Genomic DNA, 25718 nt, shown 5'->3' with positions numbered 1-25718 from the left:
TAAAATGCCTAAAATGTATATCTCAAAATTATTTTCAATGTTAAGCATAAAAGCAGAACAAGTTGTAGTAAATTGAGAAAGGGAAAGCTTACCAACGATAGGGCAGTGCAATTCTTCCCTCTGTTTTCATTGTGGCAGCCTTTCCACTATGACCCTAAAGGTCCGGAGAGCGTAGCTGTGACACTTAAGCGTAGAAGGAGATGGTTACATTGAGTGGGTACTACTTTATTAAAAACGGTATAACACATCCAAGAAAAACTGGGCTGGGGCATAAAGAGCTGCAGGGTGAACAAGCATTGGCAATCCCATAAGGTCTCACTTTTGAGATCTATTGGCTTTGTTACCGATTTTGGTCATGCTCTACAGTCTTCCTGATGCTGCCCAGCATAGCGAAATAGGGAAAAAAGCCCTTGACGCAGCCATTCGTGTCATTTTGAAGGCACGTGCACCTACAAATTTACATGCACATTTTTTTCCTTCTTTTCATATGCAGATTTGAGTTGATTCAGCAGATAAAAAGAAAAATATCTGCAGACGCGTTTTTTTAAAGCATTGGTTGGGGAGCAAATGGAGGGTGTGGGTGGAGGAATAGGCAGGGCGCGGGTGGGGGAACTGGGTGCTGTGTAGTGAGCCTAAGAAATGCATGCTTCAGCACTCTTAAAAAAGAAAAATACACTTTTTTTAAAATAGTAATTGAAAGAAACTCGTCAGTGACCCGTTAAAAGTTTTTTTTTTTTTAAGTTTCTTCACACAAGGGCTTTATGAGTAGAGATCTCGTGCTAATATCAGCTCTGTATAATCATCCATCTACCACTAATGTTTCTGTGCCTGATTGATACCGGGAACGTTGCAGGAAATTATAGTGGGATCAAGAAAGGTTTCTTCAACAGAGGATGGTTCAGCAACCCATCCCAGAGAGACTGTCAGCACAGACTGTACACCTGTGAGACTAGGAGCATGAAATGTTACTGATTTCCTGGGAGCCGATCATCAGGGGCATTTACCAGACATTAGAATTGTGAGACAGCAAGGAAAATTGATTCCTTCACCGTGGTGGTAAAAGACGTCCATATATGGAGTCACGAGGTATCTATGGCTGAATCAGTCATGAAAAGATCCTGGACTGCATTATCACTGTAATAATACCTCCATCCTGCTTACAAGATCTCTTGGTGGTTCCTAATTCAGCGTATGCAAACTGTACATAAGATGCACCTCTGGGAATTCACAAGGGTTCCACGATAAACTAAAGAAATGCTTGGGGTATACACATTATTTAAACCTAGGGCGGAATGGTAAACCTTTCTTGTTTTACATCTGACCAAGAGATGGCTTCAGCTGCTTTGCCAGCCAGGTGTTTCCAAAAAATAATACTAAAATACTTATATAAATACAAAGAGAGCCTTTTGGTCAGCCCTCTTCATCCATTGACATGTTCAAGTCTCACCAGAATGTTGCTTCTGCCCACCAAAGCACATGGGCAGTAGGTCTGCCCGATTTATTCGCTGGCTACCATCACTGACAACCTTTTGCTTGTTCATAGCGGCCATCTAAAGAGTGATTTTAGTACCAAGGCCAGTTTTCCCTATACTGCTTTACGGTTCCTTTATTTAAAATCGCTGATTTGATTTTCCAAATTAATATTACTCAGTTTCAAGTGAACATAACAAACAAACTTTAGTAACATGCACAGTATACAGTATAATTCACTAATTGCATAAAGCACAAGAAGACAGTAGTGAATAAAATTAAATCTTGAGATGTGTAAATAAACCGAACATCAGTTATTCAGATGGACCAGAACTAAATTAGTCAGCCAAAAAATAACAATAGACACAAAATATATATTAGTTAAATTAAAACTAAATCTTGATATGAGCATACTTAGTTTGCATGAGGATACGAGAATAGCATACCTTTCTGAAATGTTTTAGCATGCAATAAACTGAATCCACAATGACACTTTTAAAGCTAGGCTTGAGTTTTAAGATCTGCACCACACATGCCTTTGCAATACATGTGAATGACGTCTATCCCATTTTGCAATGTGTGCTTCTTATACATGTTAATTAATTAATACATTAGTAACTGTGTGTGACTCTGCATGCAGCATTGTCACTATATAGCTTACACTGTACACTCTATATCATTTGTATCATGCTTTCATATTTGTTTTTATAAAATCAAGGTGTGATATCAGTACCGAAGAGGCGCAAACCATTTCCAAACTTGGGCGTATTTTTCTTAAACATTTGGCAGAAGAGACTGTAAAGTCTGCACGGAAGGGATCCTCCGATATAGAAGTCCTACCTGTCTTTGGGACCGAAGATGAATTTATTGGTTCTTACATGGACAGGTTGCATTCCCTGGGGCATCGAACATTTACTGTTCAGAAGAAGACTGAGACTGATGTGCAGCGCCTATGTGATGGGTATAATAAAGCCAAAGAGACCTCTAGCATCAGCCCAGGCAAGAACCGTCCCAGCGGCTGCAGTGCCTACGTTTCTTTTACGTTTCACCATGGGGCGAACATTACTGCATGTGTCGTGAGGAAGGATCTTCACCACCGAAGACATTTTACACCACCTGAAAAAAGAGTATGTCTCATTCGCCCAGAGCTTGAGTCAGTATATAAACACTACAGAGCCGGTGTGAGAGTTGGGTAGTTGGCCAACGGGAGCGTGAACGGGGGCAGATGGGGATCCAATGTATAGGGAAGCATTGGGAGTGCTGAAGAGTAAGAAGCTGGGTAAAAGCTGTCATGGGTTAGACAGGGTGGATTTAGGGGAAAACATAAGAGGTAGAGCTGAGTCCAGCAGTGATGGACATAGGACATGAAGGGGAAGAGATCAAGATGGAAATTGGAGACTTACCGTCAGGGAAGGTGGAAAGTGGTGCTGCTGATCGTGGTAAGAAATGGAGAGAAGAGATGAGGAATGGAGTAGAAGTAGGAGCATCTGAGCAGTGAATGACTGTTGGAAGGCTGTGCATTCAGGGGTGATGTTAGGAGGGTCGATGAAGGGGCGCAGTACTGCCAAGCGGCAGCTAGCAGGCAAGAATTGTTAGGGTGACGGGCAAGAGATGGCTGAGGTTTGGACCAGCTATGTATATGGAGAGCTGATGGAGGAAGATGGGGCTCTTGGAGGCAGCAGAGCTCTGGAAGTGATGATGGGAGGCAGCGGAAGTGTTGTAGTAGGCAGATGGAGCGGAGGGAAAAAAGGGAACGAAGAACGAAGGGGGATGGGCAGCTCAGCAGGGGGGAGAGATGGTAGCTAGTGGAGGGCAAACTAGCTGAGATGGTAGCGTGCTGTGTATATGGAGAGGTTGGGAGTTGAGGTTGGGTGTAGCTGGTCTGTAGAACAGCTGAATGCGGCACATTAAGGGAGGGCTGAGGTAGCGGACAGCTGAGCCGGCAGCTAAATGCGCTTGACAGAAATTTGATGCAGAGATTGAAAAAAGTTAAATCCATCATTAAAACGTACTTTTATCCTTTCCGTTAGCCTCCAAAACCTTTGCCTGTGGTCGAGGCAATCAAGACGACCTCACGTTCCAGTTCTGATGGGTAAATATCTACATTTTGCTGCATTATCTGTAAACCTGTTCTTTAATGTAACCTTAACATTCCTTTAACATTGCCATGTTAGGCTAACCTAAGTCACAATACTACAGTCACATATCTCTGCCATCATGTCCCATGGCCTATGCGGCAACACATTTGACATTGTGTAGCCGCATAGGCATCCCACAGTACAACTGCTGCTACTGCTTGTGACGCTCAGGTCTTGCCTATGCAGAATTGCATTCTCAATTCCAGGCCCTCAGCACAGTAGTAGGACACTAAAACCATGTACACTGTCAGTTACAGTAAGGGCATATATTCCTGCACATAAGCAAACCGACATGAGTCCTGAATCACAAAGTAATTAAGTTTATTTATTTAGACAGTTGTACATAAAACACAGATAACAATGAAGATCATAAACGCGTCCCATCCTAACTACCCAACACCCCAACCCACTACAGTTCATCATTAAAACTCTGTTTAACAGACCGTAAAAACCGAGCAGGTCCAACAGCCACATCTAGATCATGCATTTCTGTCAACAGCTTTCATCCTATGGACGACCCCATATTTAAAAAACAGAGGTGTTAAAAATGTTATTCGATTTACAAGAAAAAAGAGACAATCCATCAATCTATGCAGTAGCGTACATTTAGCTTTCAGAAGGCACGGGCAGAGACCACAGTTATCCTGGACCAGTGTAGGCGCGATGAATACATTGGATTGCAACCCACCCTGACCCTCAATATTTCATTTCGCAACACGGGATCTGGTAGCTGCGATAAATAATGGAAAACAGTGTCCTGGCACAGTGATTCACAAATAATTTTCTCTAGTAAACTTTTCCATGAGTTGGCTCTTGGTGGCTACTCTTGTTCAGGTGTGCTGTTATTTTCTTCTGTCTTGGAAAGATGAGTATGTCCATAAACACCTGCCTCCAAGCCCCCTTGCACATGAGACATCGGAATCACTTCACAAGGTCTATGCTTTCACTTTTTTGTACCACTTGCATTATTGACGTAACTGTTCTACTGTGCTTCCTCCTATGCCTACCCCACCCCACTTATTACCTACAATTACGCCATAACTAATGGCCTGTTATGTATGCTCTGTAAAGCGCTCTGATATCTGCAAAGATCTGGTTCGCGCTATATAAAACTTTCAAAATAAATAAACAAAATAATGATAAACAAAAGAAATACCTTTAGTCAACACGATGCTTAAAGTTTTGTGGAATAATAGCACATTTATCAGATTTGTTACAGTGCAAAGACAATAATATTATTTAATTTCAGTTGTAGACGGGTGAAAAGGCACATTTCCGTACTTTCAACAAATTGCATGTCCAGCTAAGCTTTGAATGTCTGTGTCACCCAGCATACACATTGGAAATGGTTGCATGAAAATAAAATAGTATGTGTGGCAAGACAACCTTGTTTAACTATGCAATGCCTCTTATATATACCAACTGTCTATGCATCTCTCTCTCTAATCCAACCTATGTCATCAGTGTGATCATTTAATATTTCTCTTTACAAAATCAAGGTGTGTGATTAATCCGGAGAAAATGCAAGGACTATCAAAACTTGGAAGCATTTTTATAAAAAATTTGGCAGAAAACACAAAATCAATCAAATCGACTCAGCACGGATCAACAGACGTGGAGGTCCTTCCTGTCTTTGGCTCAGAAGAAGACTTTATCCAAAATTACATTGACAATCTGCAGGCTGATGGGCACGGAACATTTACTGTTCGGAAGCAGAGGGGATCCTATATTCAGCGACTATGTGACAGGCATAATAAAGCCAAGGGGGCCTCCAGTGGGAGCCCAAGCAAAACCCGCGCCAACGGTTGCCCAGCCTACGTATCCTTTTCATTTGAACAAGGGGCTAACATTACTGCATGTGTGGTAAGGAAGGAACTTCAACACAAAGGGCATTCACCACAATCCCCAGTTGAAAAGAGAGTCAGCCGAATTCACCCAGAGCTTGTGCAGTACATAGAGATTCTTGCCTTTTCTGGCAGAAAGACAAGAGACATAATCCCACTTGTTGCTGAGTGGTCGAAGGAGAGAGGCTTTGTGGATAGTGAAGATAGGCGGTATTACCCGTCACATAAAGACATACAAGGCATACTTTATGAGTATAGAAAAAAGGACCGTCAACACTCAAACGATGCGCTGAGTGTCAATAACACACTAAAAACTTCGATCATCAAACATGTTATCTATTATCAACCGGTATCGAATCTGGGCAACCAGGCTCTCAGAATTGTGGTTCATACAGAAAACCAAAAGAAGCAATTTGAAAAATATGGCCATGGCACCGTTTTCATGGCTTCGACCTACTCAGGTGAGCGTTTATGTAACTGACTCATTTTTCTAATATTGCGTTTCTGATATTAATCAAAGTTGTATTGAGCTGATTGTTTTTGTACACATTTTTACTAGTCATTGCCCATTGCAGTGCTCTAGTGAAAACAAGTCACGCTGTATTGAAATAGTTTGCTTGGTGTTTACATTTTAAGTGTGGAGTAGGACATTCAATACAGGGCAACATGCTCACGCCTCCGTTATCTTCAGAGAAGACCTCCTACCAATTGATCATAGCCCCGCCTTTTAAAGAAACAGGCATACCTGTTTTAAGCAGTATTTTCATTTGGTGTATAATTTTCCTTTTCTTTTTTTTTTTGTTCAAAGTTTTAATTTTCCATTAATAGATTTGTATGCACATGCCATTTTTTTATTCTGATCTGATCACAAGTATCTCATCAGTGATAGACCAGTAGTGGCCTAGTTTTCATCACTTTCTGTACATGTGAAGTTACAGCTCAATATATAGCATTGACATGTAGTACATGATAGTCGCTCTTTACCCATAATGATCTGCTAACCTGCTGTAATGTCGCTGTGCCAGCTCCTTTATGATCCATCTTTTATCATTATTTAGACTTGATGCTGGTACAATGTTTTTTATCTAACTTCTGTGTTGAACTGTCTTAATGTCCATGTCTACAATCTTGAAAACAAGGACTGCTCACTCTGGCAGTTGTGTTGTTACATGAAATGCACTGATGCAGCTGATAGATGCTGGGAGGCACTTGGTAGTTTTGCTCCTAATTTTAGGTCTACCGGAAGGAAATCTCAAGTTTCTTGGTGAGTGAGAACTCTGCTTACTGCACATTCTAAATGTAGTATAGTCGATAATTGTGTTTATTGTAGTCTATGTGCTAATGGGACAGGACCCGTCCAGCCCAGGAACCGCAAGTAACAGTTTAGCATTGCACAGGTCAAAACCTGATTTATATCACCTGTTGCACAGCAAATATACACCCAAAGGTGTTTAAGCTTCTTGACTGCTCTGCACACAGTTTTACAATAAACCTGATCCATAGGTTTTCACATGTATGCCAACATTTTATTAGTTCGTATAGTTCATCATCTTACACCTACTAATGAGTTACTGATAGTCCTAGTACTTTTTGGAGTTATGTCCCTTCAGGAAGCTCATTTCTTCTTCTTCACGGGGACCCACTTAAAATACAAATACACAAACAAAAACAAAATTGGGAGGCATGGCCTGACTAGCCAAGATGTCTGCTTCACATTAGCTGTGCTCCGTGACCACCTCCACCATGCTCCGTTGCAGGGGCCAGGACCTGCTGAATTTATCCCTCGGGGAGGCCTAGATACTCCAGTGTGCTGGCAGGACCTGAGGTTTGTAGCACTGGGCATTTCCGTCCCTGCTACCCGAGAGACAGACGGACCTATATAGGCCGCGGACCTGTCTATGAACTGGTGCTTTTTGAGGCTGTGGCTGAGTGGGAGAAGCACACCACAGGCAGCTAGTGGAGGAGTGGAATGGGCGCCTTCAAATCTGGGGCACTTGGTCCTGCAGTAAGCCCCCCTAGAGAGCTTTCTTGCCAGACCCTGTCCCTTAAGCCCTGCCCTGCCCTGCTGATCGTGTGAGGCCTCTGCTGAAGCGGCCTCAGTTGGGGTGAAGGGGGCTGGGGGCCGGGAAGTTGAAGGAGACGCTGCCACTGCCCCACCCAAGTGAACTGATGCCCCCGTCAAGGAGCAAACAGTGGTGTGTGCTTCTGTCACTTGCACGGGGCCAGACATAGCACTCTTCAGACAGAACCTCTGCAGCGTGGCTACTAGTGTGACAGCGGCAGAGGATAGGATCTCCATGATCGAAGATTATGTTACCATCCTTAAAGCTAACATGGCAAACACGCTCTCATAAACAGCTACCCTTGAGCAGTGGTGGAAGAGGCCGAAAATAAAGCAATGTGAAATAAACTGCGCTTTGTGGGGTTTCCTGAGGAGGTGGAGGTCCATTCCTCTATGACATTCGTCAAAACTTGATTGAAATCATGGATCCAGGATTGGACGCTCTTGCTGTTGTTTGTGCTGCAGCGAGCATACCATTGGTTGGCCCCCCTCCTACCCTGCCCAATGATCGCCCGGCTGCTCAATTACCGGAACAGAGATGCTATCCTGCAAGAGGTCCACAAGGCAGGAATCTAGCAGTTCCAGTCCAGTCACGTTATGATCTTCCCGGACTATTCCCTCTTGGCAGGGTCGAGCAAAAACTCTGTTCATTAAATATCTGATACATTTTGATATATCCTGTGTGACTGTGCATATTTGTTCGATACCCTGGAAGGCGGCATGGCAGTGGGCGATAGAACTCTGAGACCTCCATTCACTGGGGATGCAGCCCCCGCGGAGCCCCACTCTCCTGAGATCGGAATGGGCCTACAACCTGCGCAGGAACCCAAAAGACTTGCTTAGGAGGGGGAGGTTCAGGCCTGAGTCAGCTGGGAACAGTCTAACAATTCCTGGCCTTAAGCCTCGAAATCCTTATTATTGGAAGAGATCAATTCCACACGCTCACCAACGGTTTGACTGTTTTGTTGTTTCTAATGTTAGGGCGACAGGTGCTTCAGGGAGGGAAGTATGCAGAGGGGGGAGTTGGGTGATTCTGCAGTTCGATTTGTGCTTTTATGTTTACTGGCACCTTCTACACCCACGGCCAAGTTCGTAACGTCTCCCAGAGACAAAGCTCACATCCTGCTTACTTGCCCTGTAAGGGTCCCACTCACACCTGTGTGGTCCTGTCAACCCACACATCATCCTCACTTTTCTCCACACACACCTAAGAAATGAGATTCCACATTATGTCATTGAATGTGAATGGCCTCCTAGAGCACATTAAAAGAATGGCAGTCGTACAATATGCCAAACGCCACCAGGCCCTGATGCTTCAAGAACCCATCTGTTGGGATTGCACTGTCCTTTTCTTAGGCACTATGGATATGACAGGGTGTTCCATACGGTATTCGGTCAGGTTGCCCGGGGGTGGGGAGCAATTATAGCCTCCCATCATAGGAACCTACCTTTTTATTGTGACCGCCACAACTACAGACCTATTAGGCAGATTCATAGCGGTGAATGGGGAAGGGAATCATTATAACATCCTCAGCGTATACATTCCTTCCCATCTGCACTCTAGCCGTCCTGGTGCAGGTCATTTCTGGGATGCCCCATGGATAAACTGTGATCAGCAGTGACTTTAGTGCCACCTGAAGGCCCGCTTTGGCCACCTTTGACCACCCCATGGCAACCTGCCTGGTGCAGGCAGGCAAACTAAGAGACTGGATGCACACCCTGGGTCTCTGTGATAGCTGGAGAACCTGGCATGGTTCTAGGCGAGAATATACTACCACATATGCCATCCATAAGTCTCTCTCCCGTATCAACCTCCTCCTTCTTCCAGCGACATGTATGCTGCAGGTTGCTTCAGTGAACATGCACCCCAGGGGTATTTCCTATCACTCTCCAGTGGTGGTAGAACTGGGGGCAGTAGCGCGGCACTGCCTCTGATATGGCGCCTTAGCGTCTAGGACCTCCAGGATGAAAACTGCGTAGACTTCCTTTTCACAGAACTGGAGCACTACTTTGCAGTCAATGAGGGTACGGTATATTCTCCAAGCATCCTCTGGGTGGCGGGCAAGGCCACCATTGGGGGATTTGCAAATCTATATGTTAGACAAGCCAAAAAAGAGAGGGCAAGCACCCAAGCTGCCCTCCAGGTTATTGACCTGGAACCGCAATACACAAGGCACCTGAACGAAATCCTCCACCGCCAGCTGACAGAAATGAAAGGGACCCTCCAACTAACAGCAATGAAGGAGGCCCTCCAATGCTGAATGGCTTCTACCCACACGGTGACAAAATAGGAAAACTGCGTGTACTAGTTGGTCACCTGGAGTTTGGCATTCCATATAGTACCCGCAATTCGTAATAATCTCAATACCCCTGTGACCAAGTCTACGGCTATAGTCAAGGCCACTAGAATTATGTGGCAGTGGAGGGTCAAATTAGGTGGCTGGGTTGAGTAAAATATGTGGTAAGAAGAGGCAAATGATGCGGCGTAATTCGCCACATTTTGCGAAAGTATTACTTCCAAATATAGCAATAAGCAAAAGAAATGTGACCAACCAACCTTTGCAAAGGACCTTCCCCTGCACGGCAACACATGTCACTGCATTTTTAGTAACTTTTGAATCGTATAAGCTAGAAGCAAATTTTTGGAGAGTAAAATCTGGAGATTTTGACCTCAGATGATGAAGTATGTGCAAAATGCGGCAAATCTATATTCATGTGATAATCGCTGCGGCCAAACAATTGTATAATTCTAGTGGCCCTGGCAATAGTCGTACTTTTTGCCTCTTGCTTTGAGTCACTTAATGCCCACCAAGAACACCAACAATGCGAGCAACGGCACTCAATTCTTGAAGATATTCTGCTCGCCGCACCTCGCCGGCGGTCTGTGAGCCTTAGATAGTCCAATATCAGAGGACAAAATCAGGGACGCGATCCAGTGACTAAAAGGTGGCAGGACACTGTGCCTTGACGGGTTCCTAGCAGAATACTATTGTAGATATTCTACCCAGTTAACCCCCACCTGCTCATTCTGGATCATGAGGCAGCCGAAGAGGGTACATTTTCCCCAGACATTGACTCTGCCTCAATCGTGGTTCTACCTAAACCAGGGATCCCAGTGGATCAATGCACCTCCTATAGGCCCATCTCATTGATCAATGCTGAGGTCAAGATATTCACCAAACTCCTAGCTAAAAGACATGCCCAGTAGTATCTACATTGATCCACCCTGAACAATGTGGCTTTATGCCGTAACACAGCCTAAGACATTCTCTCTGACTGTTCCATTTGGCCATGGCCCTCATGGCTTACCTCCTAGACCCATTGGCTCTTCTCCTGGAATTCTATAAAGCCTTCCGTACTGTAGATTGGTCCTCTTTGACCAGGGTAATAGAGAAAATGGGTCTTGGCCCCAGACTACACAGATTCATCGCTGTGCTCTACGCCGAGCCACAGGCACGGGTGCTGGTTAATAGAGTACTGTCACAAACATTCCCCATCCGTAGGGGCACCAGACAAGGTTGCCTCTTGTCTCCTCTCCTGTTTGTCCTGGCAATTGAGCCTTTAGCCCAACTAAAACACTATGATGATCGAGTGGTGGGCTGGAAATGGGTAGACGGCTCTGAGGACCAGATTGCAGTGTATGCAGACGACATCCTGCTCTACCTCTTCCTCCCCCGGACCTCAGGTCCCCGGTGTATGGAAATACTGGATCTTTATGAACAGGCTTCGGGCCTTTGGGTTAACCTGAAGAAAATCCTGCTGGTGCCACTGACTGAGGGAGACAGGGATGCAACTTGGACACCACCTATACCTATTTGCAGCTCTAGTTTCAAGTACCTAGGGATCCACATTGCCTGGAACCCCCAGAGACCTCAGTCTTACCTCTCTGACCTGGAAGGTGAAAACAAACCTCCAACGCTAGGAGGAGCTACCAATGATGATTCTCTGGAAGATCACCTTAGTTAAAATGATGGTACTCCCCAGGTATCTCTGTCTTCCAAAACGTCTGGCTCCACATCCCCGACCGATAGTTTTGGGAATTGATGCCCCTGCTTGGCTCATTCTGCTAGTCCTGAGGCTCTTTCCGCATTGCACATGACAGGCAGAAGAAATCGGTGTATGACGGGAGGTATGAATATGGCAGACCTCAAGCTCTATTATAAAGTCACACAGCTACTGGTTATTAATGACTGGTTGAATGTGGGCGGGGTAGGACGACCCAGCCTATTGCAGTGAACTCTCTCTTCTGGGGCTCAACTGGCTGATGGGGATTGGGTTGTCATACAGGATCTCCAACGATCTTGCCAAGACTTCTAAGGCTGTCCACTTAACCCGGAGGGAGGGGTCTTGGGATATGGGCTAGGGGAAAACTCTGCCATACCAGAGCCTGCTGTGGCAAGGGCGCCACTCCCTGCATACTGCCCAACTACAAGGTTTTGCCAAATGGGACAGGATCAGTATTTCGACTATCTGGGACATCTTTATGGGCTGTATGATTGACTCTTTTCATGACCTTCAGACACACTTCGCCATTAAAGTACAATTTCACAAGTTCCTCCAACTGTGGCATGCCCTACAGCCACATAAATCTCAAATCTCCACCCTCCCTGACCAAAGCCCTCATGGGGCCCAGTTTTGTTTATTGATGTGGTGACTGAGAAATGGGGTAGTGTCCCAAATCTACAGCACACTAGTGATAAATGCTGCCAATAGTTTCCAATTGCTGAGACAAACGTGGGAGGGATGGATTGGACAACTTGATGATACTCATTGGACTCTGACAAGACGGCCCCCATGGACTCTAGCAATTTCCACAAGGCTTCAGTTCATACAACTGAACTACCTCCACACTACCTACCTAACTCCGCTCTGACTTTGGCAAGCCGGTAAGATCCCGTCACTGCACTGCTCCCGATGCCGGTTCCCCAGCACAGACTTTTACCATGTTGTAACATATCATGGCTGTCCAAACCAGGGTATTGGAGACCCCATCACTCTTACACCCCCACAGGCACTCCTGGGTGCTCTGTGAAGTTGGGGACAACCATGGGGAATGCTCCCTAAGTGGATTAGCAATGGTGGTGGCAATTAGTACATGAAGATCAGAATCACTGCCTACTGTTGTTGAGTGGTCTTGGGGCATGGATAGGTGCGTGTGACTGGAAAAACCTATATACCTTCCATAGTATGTCTACATAAGCCCTCAGGGATATGGGACAAATGGATGGACTACTACGGACTTGATCACAAACCTTCTTCTATGCTCTACCATGTATTACTAGTGAGTAGCACTGAGTTATGGGGGTTGAGGGGGCAATTTCTGGTTCTCGTTTTAATTTTTCAATGGTACTGTCGGTATCTCATAAATAAATAAAATTGTTTATCAAAAGAAAACAAAATTGTAGGAAAATATCTTGAATTCACTTATTAGCCTAATTATTATAAACGGAGCAACCGAGGATACCCTTAAGAAAATCACAACGTGATTCTGATATTTTGAGCGGGTAACAATTGCCAAACTATCATGTCACAAGTCATCACCGATTCTATTTCAGTATTTCACATGTTCAAGTCAAACATGAAGACCATAGTGATGTAGGCGTGTCAGTACAGTTGGTCATGTATGTAGCTAAGCATGTAAAGCTGGAAACATTCTGGGCCTGATTTAGATCTCGGCAGACCTGTTACTCCGTCACAGCGGTGTCAGATATCCCGCCTGCAGGAATATAAATCCCATGCGATAGGATGATAAATCGGTCACCATTGTGACGAAGTAACCCATCCACCATGATCTCAATCGGGCCCTAAGTCTTTATAATATGCTCGTGTCTCGTGTACCAGAGACCAATGTTTGATCTATTGTTGTTGTAAAAATTATTCTGAATGTTGAAGATGATGATGAGTGGCTGCAAGGTATGGGTTAGTAAACGTGTATTCTGATATCACTATGTCTTTTTTGGTGTGGACATGACTATACATGGGCATGGCCACTGAGGCTGAAAGTGTTATATCATGTCTGTAGGACAGAGGCAAAAGTAGATAATACTACCGAACTATTTGTAATAGTGTAGGCAAACAGGCTTATCAGAGGGTAGTGCTAAGCATTTGTTGTACTCACAGAGACAATAAATGAGACGCACACTTAAGAATATATCCGAGATCAATTTATAAAAATAACACCAATTTTTATATAATTTTTCAGAACAAGAACTTCATTCTACAATAAGTACTTTTTAGGATAGCCATTTTAAACTTTAAAAAATGAATTACTTTTGTTTGCAATTACGCACCATTGAAATCAATGGGAAGAAATAAGAAAATGCTTAAGAAAATCACACAGTTGAATCTCAAGATTCACCTTTGGGATTTAGGTAAGGAGCAAGGCCAGACCCAATGTTTCACCTGCGGATTCAGCCAGGAGCAGGGTGAGGAGTTTGTTGGTAGCTGGTGCGCTATGATGAAGGGGGGCACTTGAAAACACACTTCACTAGGGACTTAAAGGTAAGTCTAAGGGGTCCTGCTAGAGGGAGCAGTTTGCAAGGGCCTGGGGACTACAAGAGCACAATTAGTTCGTTGTACTGGGTGCCGAGCAGATGGGTCAGCAGGGCGGCGCACGTCACAATGTCCTCGCGGTTAGGAGCAGGCAGCTTGGAGAGGCAATTCTGGGACAGCTAGGCCATTCACAAAGTGTATCTCAGGGGTCTCGACGTCCCTCAGCGGGTGCTTGCTTTCTGGGCAGTTGCAGTCTGGATTGGACTCTTTACCTCTGTGAATGCTGCAGAGGGTCCTGTATCCCAGGTATTGGTGCGACACACCTATGGTAGGTCCTGGTGTCTCCAAACTTGGTGGGGAGACAGATTTGATCCCCCAAAGCTGGTGTACCACTTTTGATTTGAGTGCTGCATCAGAGTCACCGGGGAGCAGCAAGTCTGTAAAATGGGATTTTTTCATATCAGTGCCTGCGGACTGCAGGGAAGCGGTACTGCCGATCCAAGGGAGTTCTTTGGCGATTTGTAGAAGCCTGAAGAAACTCTGGGGTTCTTGGAGGCCTCACAGTTGCAGAACGAAACAGCACACCACGATTTTTGTGTCCTTAAGGCAGCAGGAAGGGTTTGGCACCAATTTTCTACAGCAAGGCTTCAGTCCTTGGGTCAGCAGCTCCTCTTTGTCCAGATCTAAGGTTCAGGGTCCAGGAGTGCCACCTAAATACTACATTTAGGGGCATTAAAGTGGGTAACTGGTGGTAGCCAATGGGCTACCTACCTTCAGGGTGTCTACAATCTCTAAGTGACCACTTCCTGCTGGAAGGGGCACTACCCTGACCCTAATTGGCTAATTCCCTCACAAACCAAGATGGAGGGAAATGAAAAGTGGGCTCCACAGCACCTTTCCACCTTATGGGTGGTGCTGGCTGAATTTTTCCACCTGTCCTCCCGCCAAAGGTGATGCAGGAAACAGGGGTTGGCACCCTCAACTAGTTGGAGCTGCCTGGACACATTTCAAAGTCTGCATCGCCTTTGAAGCTTCCTGCCTTAGAAGTCCATCCTGCCCTGAGGGAGGTGTGAAGCAGCTCCCCCCAGAGCAGGCCCCTGAGAGCCTGGATCTCACCCCGTGAGATCAGAAACATGTCTGGTGGTGGCAGGCTGGCTAAGACTAGTCAGAGAGTACAACGGTGCTTGGTAAGCTCTCAGGGACCCTCTTCAGGGTCTACCATGAGCATTTATTAATAAATCCAAAACTGTAATCAGTGAGGATTTATTAAGACAAGATGCTGGGTACCAAACATCTTCAGGTACAGTGAAACCATCATGGAGCTAGGAGACTGGTAATAACAAGTATCCAGCCCCTGAACTCTCTATGGCTTCCCTGTGCACTTACAATATACAAGACTGGCTCAGATATTGCAGGGCCAAAACTGCTCATGCAGACATGTTCACACATGGGATATGATGCACGCTGCCTTAGGACTATAAGGACTGCAGTAGGGGTGACGTAACTATACCGCATGAAGTGTAGGGGCATGGCACACAGGCGTGTGTGTCATGTCAACTCTTCATTTTTCTCTGCACCAAGACACGTACCCTTCATTGTCAGTTTGCACAGTGTTGGTGAGGGGTCCCCAGGGTGGCACAATTGGTGCTGCAGCCCTACTGGATCTTCTTCAGTTCCAATGTCCGAGGTATAGGGGGTACCATTTACCAGGGACTTATAGGGGTTGCTGAAGTTGTGCCAATTGTGGTACAGTTTTTAGGAAAAGAACACGGGTACTAGGAACCTGGTTGGCAACGACCCAGTACAACTCAGTCAAAGTTGCATCAAAAACCAGGCAAAAAGCATGTGTGTGTATGGATGGGTACTGCAACAAGAACTCAGCTTTCCACAATGTCCGCTGGCCATGAAGGACAGTTGGCAGAAACAGGAAAGAATAATCTGTGATTCATGACGCCAAATTCTAAACGGATTTGCTTTGGAACAGTGTGAGAAGGAGTTGTGGTGGCAAAGTTATACTAATAAGTAGTATTGATTCATATACATACCGAACTAAAATTTATAAAAAATAATTTGGAATAAAGATAGTATTGTTTTTGAAATAATTGTTGCTAGAATAAATCCCCAATTTATGGTCCAAATTTATTCGAAAGGCCATTTGTTTGCACTGTCCAGTTATATGAAATTGTAAATTCTATTTTCCTGCCTTTTTAAAAAAATAAATCTTTCAGATATCAGTCAAATTTTTGCGCATTGTCAAATTTAGCATGATGTATTACACAATCTTTTTGCTTCTCATGCCTACTTTGTGTGTTGCTATGTGTAGGGGGGCAAAATTAATTGTTTACTGTAAAGTACCGTTCACTGTGCCCAATACAATCCTTTCCTTTGATAGGTAAAGCTCCTGATGGATTTGCTATTTATGCCTTGATTGTCAGCGATAATTTTGGAAATGGAGTCCCAGTATGTACGTTTATTACGAGTGAAGATACAGAGGACTCCATTTCTGCATGTCTTCATGAACTGAAGATGGCCAGCCCCAACACCTTGCCAAGGTAAGTCTCTTGTAGGGTTACATGTCAATGACTTTCTTCATAGCAGTATAACATGATTCAGCACAATAACAACGAAAATCCTTTCCCATGGCTTCCCCAGTTCTCAGCTTAATGACAGGATTTGACCAGAAGCTACAATTTGAGATTTTGCATGTAGAGGCAAAAGGAAAAGCTGAGCGGATGAAATGTTGGGGCTTAAAGGGAAGAGTAGAAAAGGTGACTGAGGGTGATCACTAGAGAGGGAGGATAAGTAAGACAGTCACAAGAGCTGAAGAATGGGAGACGAGAGAAAAGAATGTAGAGGAGACTGCTGAAGTGGAGCAAGGTGTTTAAAAGCAGTGAATGAAAGAGAAGAGAGAGAATGTGACTAATAAAGAATTGGAGAAAGAACTGTTCTCCAAAGATGGAAATAAGAGAGGGTTAGAGAAAAGAGATGAGCAAGTAGGGAAGGAGGATGGGGCGCACAACTGGAACAATGGGGTTAAATGCAACTGCTGCTGCTATGCACATGAGGTTCCGGACAAGCAGGGGCTTTCTGTCTCATGATATGGGAGTGTTTGAGAAGTCAGGTTTTCATCTGCTAAAAGACCAAACATTTCTGGTGGATCTAGGCCTGGTGATGGTGAGGAGGTGAGATATAGTGCAAAAGTGGTGGTGGTTGGGCCTGTGGTCCAGGTTGCCCCTGGATTTGAGGCTGGGGCACAAACATGGTGTGGTGTGTGATGTATTTGTATAAAAGTTGAGGCTGCCACTTAAATCTGATGAAGTTTGGGATTATTAGAACCATTAGCACAACCCCGCTTGATTTGATTTCAGATTTTGTTTTTATCTATAGTGTCAGTATTGAGTGATATGGAATTATTATCCTGAATTTTGTTCTTTGCAATATGCCTCATGTCAGGGTTCATATCTGTTATCATTGCAGTAACCATTGTGCAGTGCGATATCAGACTTGGTACTCGGTCAATTTTATGTGTAGTTTGTATCTTTGAGTGTTGTTGTTTTTTTTTATTAAAACCAATACAAATTGTTTAAAAATAGTTAAGTTACAGCTGTCTGCTGATGGTGTTAACAATTGTTAACATTTTGTGTTGGCACATCATGTCCCTTCTTCAGGTGTTCATTTAACTTAGAGTGCATGCAGACAATACTAATGCTGCAGTGTAAGAAATGTGATTTGCTAAACCCATCTCCGTATATCATGCTGGATGCCAATAGATATTGGTATCACCCAACTGATTGGTACTCTGTATCGACACAACAGTGCTTTCTACGATAGGAGAGGGGTGGGCGCAACCTGCCTCACACTCCAGCACTCAGTTTGCCCCGATGCATCATAATAAATACTGTGCATGATAACACTTTCTTCGGTGTCAGGCTTTAGTTTTTCACCCGTGTTGGTGCAGCCAGTGCTGTGTATCTCTAGACACGTGTTTCAGGATAATTGTAATTGCTTTCTACGATGCTTAAAGAGACTTGTGTGGGTTTCAAGCAAGGGGCAAAGACCCAATTCACTATATGTTCTTTCCTATTTTCCTAGCAAGAGACTGGTTTGTTTTACTGCAATTTTCAAGCATTTATATATCTTATTTACAGAAACATTTTTCTTTTCTAGTGCATTTATGATAGACAAAGAAGATAAAGATATTGGAGCCATTCAAAAAATCTACCCAACATCTGGCATTCTGGTCTGCTGGTTTCATGTATTGCAGGTAATGGTGGTGTTTGTATATTGAAAGGTCTAATGTAATGAGAATTGGAAGACCAGGTGTTGCACTCTGTACAAAATTTTAAAAGCCTGGTTAGCGGATAGCACTGTCAAGGCTACAACAAAAATCGCTTGTTAGCAATTTTGCTTGATGTTTTCTGGTCTGCTGGTTTCATGTATTGCAGGTAATGGTGGTGTTTGTATATTGAAAGGTCCAATGTAATGAGAATTGGAAGACCAGGTGTTGCACTCTGTACAAAATTTTAAAAGCCTGGTTAGCGGATAGCACTGTCAAGGCTACAACAAAAATCGCTTGTTAGCAATTTTGCTTGATGTTTTTATTGGTTTTAAAGTAATTATATTGTGCCCTTTCTTTAAGAAGAAAGGAAAATGTGTGTTCTTACATATAAGTGTCTTCTACAGCAGTTGTATTAGAGTGCCACATGCACATTGGAAATTTCCCAGCTTATTAGTTAGCATATTTCAAGAGAAAGTATAACCTGTACATAGAACCAACTAGTAAACTTAACCGGTGATTGAGAACCGCAGTCCAGGGTATATCGTTCCAATCAGTTGCTTCAATCATTCATGGTGTGCAAGGTGTAGCCCCACCTTTCTTGTGATCACATATGTAACACTTGTACAGAAATCCATTGCTACTAACCTGCATTCGTTGACGTGTGTATGGATACCTCAACCCCAGCCCTCCCTCGTGCACCTCACTATTCATTGTCTAATAATACATGGATGTCATAAACATGAACAGGTAGTCTAATTTCCCCCTGTTAATCGCTTTTCACTGCTGTTTTATTTGTTTCCATCCATACATCAGTTGACTAATTAAAAACTTGGTGTATGGAACAGAAAAGCATCTGAACGGCCTTATACAGACCAACCTAACAGTGCTCACTGCCAGTGAAGCTGAATCAGTTCTACTTGGACACATTTTCCTTATTCTCTAAGTACTGTTGGCATCTCTTGTAGCTTCCACTCAATGCAGTGATTTGCACTGTAATTCATTACAAGCAAAGCGGCCCGTGGGTGTGATGTGGCCACTTTAAGACAAAATACTACTCTGTTGACGACCAACTTTCAGTATAGGTATTACTTTATGACTAATGGGTCTCACTTGGTCTTCCAAAAGTAGATTTTCCTCTAAGGATGTTGCAAAGCCACTGTCCTCGATGGCTACCAATATTCCACATCAGCAGGATTATCAGATATTGTTTCACTAGCGCCAAGATGCTCCTTGGAGTGAATGTTGCTCTTTACAAAATACCCTCATTCATTCAGGAGTGTAACCCAAACTATAATAATTGATTGTGACGAGAGAGCTACTAGGAACTTCCCGTATTCTGCAATTGGAGCCAAAAAGTTGTAAGAACTTCCTTACTCATCCATCTGTGCACTTCTCACTGCCTGACATTTTGCAGTGCGGGTTTATTAATGGTCATGAAGCAGTCCTCTTATCTACTGTTTGTCTATGGATGCTCCTCCAAGACCTTGGTTTTCTACAAATGGTTACTGTGAACACTCAGATCTAGTGTTTACCCCAGGCCTGGCTCCCCGCTCCCACCCTAGGTACAGGAATAATCCCTTGATTCCGCTGCCATCCTGCAGTGTTTCCAGATGTGATTACAGAGTTCCTCCGTACCCAAACTCAAAGCACAGTTTGTGACCTGTTGCTCCTGTAATCTCCCCCTGTAAGTGTTCACCTCATCTTGAAATGCTCAATAAAAGGTATTTGTATGCATTTTCTGTTTTATTAGGTTCATTCGTATAGCACGAACCTGGTACCATGGAAGTGGAGGGGTTATATTGTACCTGGGAAACCATGAGACAGTTTATGGATTATGGTCAATGGCACTCTCTACTAACAGTTTATAGAGGATTCAGCCTAGTTTTATAGGAAAGACTAGAATAAGAAGTTTTTCGCGTTTCCACTGAATGCAGCAGGAATTCCTTTGATCTGATATCAGGAAGGGTGCCCTAACGTATGGGAACAAACACAAGGAGGCATGGTTCCTTGGTTCTTATCAGGAAGGGTGCTCCAATGTATGGGGACTAGACACGAGGAGGCATGGTCCTCGGTTCTTATCAGGAAGGGTGCTCCAATGTATGGGGACTAGACATGAGGAGGCATGGTTCCTCGGTTCTTATCAGGAAGGATGCTCCAATGTATGGGGACTAGACACGAAGAGGCATGGTTCCTCGGTTCTTATCAGGAAGGGTGCTCCAATGTATTTGGACTAGACATGAGGAGGCATGGTTCCTCGGTTCTTATTAGGAAGAGTGCTCCAATGTATGGGGACTAGACATGAGGAGGCATGGTTTCTCGGTTCTTATCAGGAAGGGTGCTCCAATGTATTTGGACTAGACATGAGGAGGCATGGTTCCTTGGTTCTTATCAGGAAGGGTGCTCCAATGTATGGGGACTAGACACGAGGAGGCATGGTTCCTCGGTTCTTATCAGGAAGGATGCTCCAATGTATGGGGACTAGACACGAGGAGGCATGGTTCCTCGGTTCTTATCAGGAAGGGTGCTCCAATGTATTTGGACTAGACATGAGGAGGCATGGTTCCTCGGTTCTTATCAGGAAGGGTGCTCCAATGTATGGGGACTAGACATGAGGAGGCATGGTTCCTCGGTTCTTATCAGGAAGGGTGCTCCAATGTATTTGGACTAGACATGAGGAGGCATAGTTCCTCGGTTCTTATCAGGAAGGGTGCTCCAATGTATGGGGACTAGACATGAGTAGGCATGGTTCCTCGGTTCTTATCAGGAAGGATTCTCCAATGTATGGGGACTAGACACGAGGAGGCATGGTTCCTCGGTTCTTATCAGGAAGGGTGCTCCAATGTATGGGGAATAGACATGAGGAGGCATGGTTCCTCTGTTCTTATCAGGAAGGGTGCTCCAATGTATGGGGACTAGACACGAGGAGGCATGGTTCCTCTGTTCTTATCAGGAAGGGTGCTCCAATGTATGGGGACTAGACACGAGGAGGCCTGGTTCCTCGGTTCTCATCAGGAAGGGTGCTCCAATGTATGGGGACTAGACATGAGGAGACATGGTTCCTTAGTTCTTATCAGGAAGGGTGCTCCAATGTATGGGAATCTAACACGAGAAGGCATGGTTCCATGGTTCTCATCGGGAAGGGTGTTCAAATGTATGGGAAACGGACATGAGAAGGCATGGTTCCTGGGTTCAGAGTTTTTGTGTTTCTGACTTTGGGACTCTCCAGTATTAGTCCTCATTTGTTTCTGGTTTTTATTTCTCGTCCAGTGAGTGCTAGTTTCTTTTTAAGGTAGTTGGGATGGCCTAAGTAGAGTAATTTGAAGGTAATCATTCCCCCTTAAATTGGATTCTTCGAGAAGGAGCTTTTGGAGATCTCTCAATATGGGGTTGATGAGACCGTGTCCATTACTCCTTTTATCAGTTGTGCTGGTGTGTTTAGAATGGATCTGGGTGGAGACAGTGTATTGTTTTGGCATTGTGCAACCCCCATCAGTCGCGCAGCAAAAGTGCTGGAAGCCCCAGTGCAAGCAAGGAGTTGGGCCCCCATCACTTGGTGGCCCGGTGCCACTGAACCTGCTGCACGATAGGTAACTCTGCCTCAGTCCACCATCTAGATGGGAGAGATAGGCAGTTGCAATTTGGTGTATTGTGCCAGATCAATGATGTGCTCTATACGGTGATATTTTGAAGAAAAGTGCAACCTAGAGACTTTGCTGAAGGGACATTATTTGGAGTGAAGCCTCAAGACTTAAGAGTCAATCTTAGACTGCAGTAGTTGTTTTCAGTATGTGGAGCATTAGAAACATAGGGTTTTTTTTAATTGAAGAGGTCATCAAGTGTGGAGTTAAGTAAACAGTTATATATACCTATACCTGCATTGCTAACAATTATCAACAATATTCTTTCCATAATGTTCCTTTGTTTGATTATGCCTGCATGGGTTTGGAGACCTATTTCGACATAATTAAAATTGCTGCTTTTAAGTTTAAGATCGAATATGTCCTTTCAGATTGAGAGTTTTTCTAAGAATACTTTTAGTGTCTCAATGTTTGTCGAGTTGGAAACGTTGATGTGTAGTTTGGTATCATCAATGTAGTGATGTATTCTTATCACTTCTGTTTTTAGCAGGGTACTCATACATTCCATGTATACTGTGAATAGAAGACGGGTCATAATTGATTTGTGTGGTATGCAACATTTTAGCGTTGGTCTCTTGGAGCCAAAGCTATCTAATTTTACAAATTGGACTCTGTCTGCGATGAAAGATTGGAACCATTTTAGAACAGTGCCATCTGTGCCCCTTATAGTGTTGAATATTAGAAGTTATGTATTGTGGCCAGAAGTATCAGATGCTGCTGATTAAGCAAACAGTGCCAACAAGCATGCCTATCTATCATCTAGTAGGCTTTTGATCATCCAGGACCTGCAGGGTTGTTGTCTTTGTACACAGATGGGGCAGAGTCAAGATTGGGATGAGTTTAGGTTATTGTTCATTGTGTGGGTTTGAAGTTCTAATGAGACATCTTTGTTCACATGTTTTCCAAGGTTGTAGCCTAAGGCTATGAAGATTGTTGTGGTTCAGCTTTTGCTTTCTTAAGCATCAGTATGATCTTTCCAGCTTTTAGAGAAGAAAACGCTAAGGAGAAGATACTATTAGGAATTGGATGTGCAAATCTCTTGTTGTGTAAGGTGCTAGTTTTGTTGCTGGTTATCTTTATCAGCGTGTCCATGTTGATTGGCTTAAATGAGATCTCTCAGGAATATGTCCTTCGGGGACAATGGGTGAGAGAGAGGTGTTTTATAGTATTTCAGTGTTTACTAATAGTATATTTTCTGAAAAGAGGTTGGCTCTGTTATTAGCCATAGATGTTGAGCTAAGCATTGTAGGTGCAGAGATGCAATATGTGCAGTGTTTGTTCTGAAAAGAGTTCTGCACCAGTTCTGGGAGTCTTTTATCTGGATTTTGTGTAATTCAGTTCCAGTGGGATACATCATACCATGGTACCGAGAGTGTTTTTTCTGCTTGATATTAGTTTTTAGGTAGCTAGTCTGTTGATTGAGTAGAGTGATCACTGGTGACTTGTGATGCAATAATTTGAGAAACCTTCTTTGGAGCTGTGCTTTTTTGTAGTAATTGTTTAGATCGTCTGTGGAGCCGTAAGTAGATAATTATGTCAAAATGTGTTTGTGCCCTCAGAGACTTGCTTTCTAGTTATATATTTTTTAGAATACTTTTTATTCGCTTTTCTAGTTTCAGTTGTCCTCGGCTGAATGGAACCAGAATGACCATGTGAAATAGCATTGCAAGGTGTTTTGAATGGTTGAATTTGATTGGGACTTCAACTTTTATGAGGTGATTGGTTGAAAATATGTTGCTTTTGTTGGGGGCTAAATATTATAGTTCACACATTGCTTTTAGTTTCAAGCAGAGGTTTTAAAAAAATTGTTTTCAATATATGTTAAAGTCCATTAGAAAATCTTTGATAGACTGTTGTCAACGCATGGTAGTGGCCAGGTCATTGAAGTTCTTGAGGAAGTTATGGGTCATGACTGGATGGGAGATGGACATTATGGAATCAATATGTTGTCTTTGAGTTTAGTATCAGTTATATCAATGGGATTTCTAGTAAGGAGAGTCGAGGAGCGTCGATAAGCAATACTAATTTTCTTCTCCTTTATTTTTATAGCCTCTGTATTTGTTGATAAGAGTGTGGTTTTCTGGAATCGGTATTTCAAACAATATCCAAGATGTTGGCATGAGCCGGGTTTCTGTGATGAACAAGAGGTCCAGAATCTCATGATTGTGTGCCTGGCCAGAGCAAGCTTTAATTAGTATACATTTTATGGAGAATTCTGCAGGCGATGGTTTGTTCAGAGAGTGGTTGCAATTGATTTAAATTTTTTTTTCCTGTTGAAGGACCTGGTTTGTTTTTAAATTACACCAATGTCTCTTTTTGCTAGCTCGGATTATTGGGTTTGGGTGTATTGAGGTTTTTGGTAAACACATCTTGATTTTAAGCCCGAAGAATAAAAGTTAGAGCAGACAGTTTATTAGAATGCCAGGGTGAAATCCCAGGGGGTAGTTGTGAATTTGCACATTGCTAATATGATTACTGTAGATCCGTCTTGTGCAGACTACAATTAATTTCCTAACCAGGGAAGCACGTGGAGTGGAATCAGAATTTGATTTGTATCTGCAGGGGTTCATCTGCAATGTTAATGTGTTACTGATGAGAGCTGAAAGATGTTCGAATATGTCGGAGTATGTGGAGGTAACTGAGAAGGAGAGAAGCTGTTGAAATTTACGCTATAAAGGGAGCCTTATTAGTTTATCTCTATTATATTTTTAGGACTTTGATAATTTCAATTCACTTTTTCCTCTTCAAGTTGATGATGGAGTGATTTACATTTATGGGCAGGACCCATAGACGGCTTCTTCCTGAGCTGCTCTCATGTTAGGTCAGCTACTTTTTAAAAAGTTTTTATCTTCCTTTAAATACAGCAGTTTTCGTTCTATGCAAGCGGTCTTGTGTTTCAGAGCATGTGGACATGTGGTGAATCTAGGAAGCCCAAATGTCATGAAAGACCCTGCCATCCCGCTCAGCTCCAGGAGCGCTCAGTTGGCATCTGATGTCCTATGGGGCATAAGGCCCAGTCCCCGGCAGTTGAGATGTGGGGCATCCAATGGGTTGCTATGGTGAACCTCTATTTGGCCCTGCAGAATTACCTCCTCTATCAAACGGAGTGTTGTTGGGTACGCCACTTACTGGGGGATGCTGTCCCAAGTCTCGCAAGGTAAAAATGCAGTGCTCCTAAGGTCCACTGAAGTGGCTTCAGAACTGGATGGATGACCTTCCTGCTGCAGACAGCGTTGTGGTCATCTAGAAAGGTGATGGGGACTGGGGAGATAGGCTGGCAGGTTGGAGATCCACCTGTCCTTGGATCAGCTTGATCGGAACAGGTTAGTTAGGAAATGCTACTTTCTTTAGGGTCAGGCAGGGTTGTTGGGTAACACCATTGACTCTTAAGTTAATAGTAGAAGAGAACCCAACTAGGTTAGAGCACAATGAATCTATTAAATACTTAATCTATTCTGAATGTGCAGCACATGGACCCCTTTAATAGATTAAAATATACTGTGCATCTTTTTACCAAGACCTCATGAACCATGAGTCACAACTGTGTTTTATGTGCACCCCTGTAATGTCTCCATCCGTCACCAACAATACTTATTTATGTGGTTTGGCAAGATAATGAAAAGTGGAAAACTGGCTGCAATTAACAAAGTTTTGATACAGTCATTTCACACTTAAAATTACCGATATCTCTGGGGTCGTCCATTTCAGGATGCAAAATTTCCTTGGAATTCTGAATCATCAACTATGGAAAGTGGAATTACCTGGAAAAGGTGCCTTCCTGCACCAATTTCCACA

The 25718-nt window shown here is 43.7% G+C and overlaps 1 protein-coding gene across 1 annotated transcript in view; it reads left to right on the top strand.

The window, feature by feature from the left end:
• The window catches only part of LOC147689622 (uncharacterized), a 123806-nt gene that overhangs the window by 51621 nt on the left and 46467 nt on the right, over positions 1–25718 (top strand). The window contains exons 3-7 of the mRNA XM_086937050.1: positions 2189–2597; positions 3501–3562; positions 5108–5913; positions 16399–16558; positions 18174–18270. Coding sequence (XP_086793176.1) covers positions 2189–2597; positions 3501–3562; positions 5108–5913; positions 16399–16558; positions 18174–18270 — 1534 coding nt within the window. The remainder of the gene's footprint in view (positions 1–2188; positions 2598–3500; positions 3563–5107; positions 5914–16398; positions 16559–18173; positions 18271–25718) is intronic.

The sequence above is a fragment of the Lissotriton vulgaris genome, chromosome 9 (assembly GCF_964263255.1).
Source record: "Lissotriton vulgaris chromosome 9, aLisVul1.2, whole genome shotgun sequence".
NCBI classification, from domain to species: Eukaryota; Metazoa; Chordata; class Amphibia; order Caudata; family Salamandridae; genus Lissotriton; species Lissotriton vulgaris.
The sequence above is the reverse complement of the archived record's forward strand: the minus strand, read 5'-3'. Positions and strand labels throughout refer to the sequence as shown.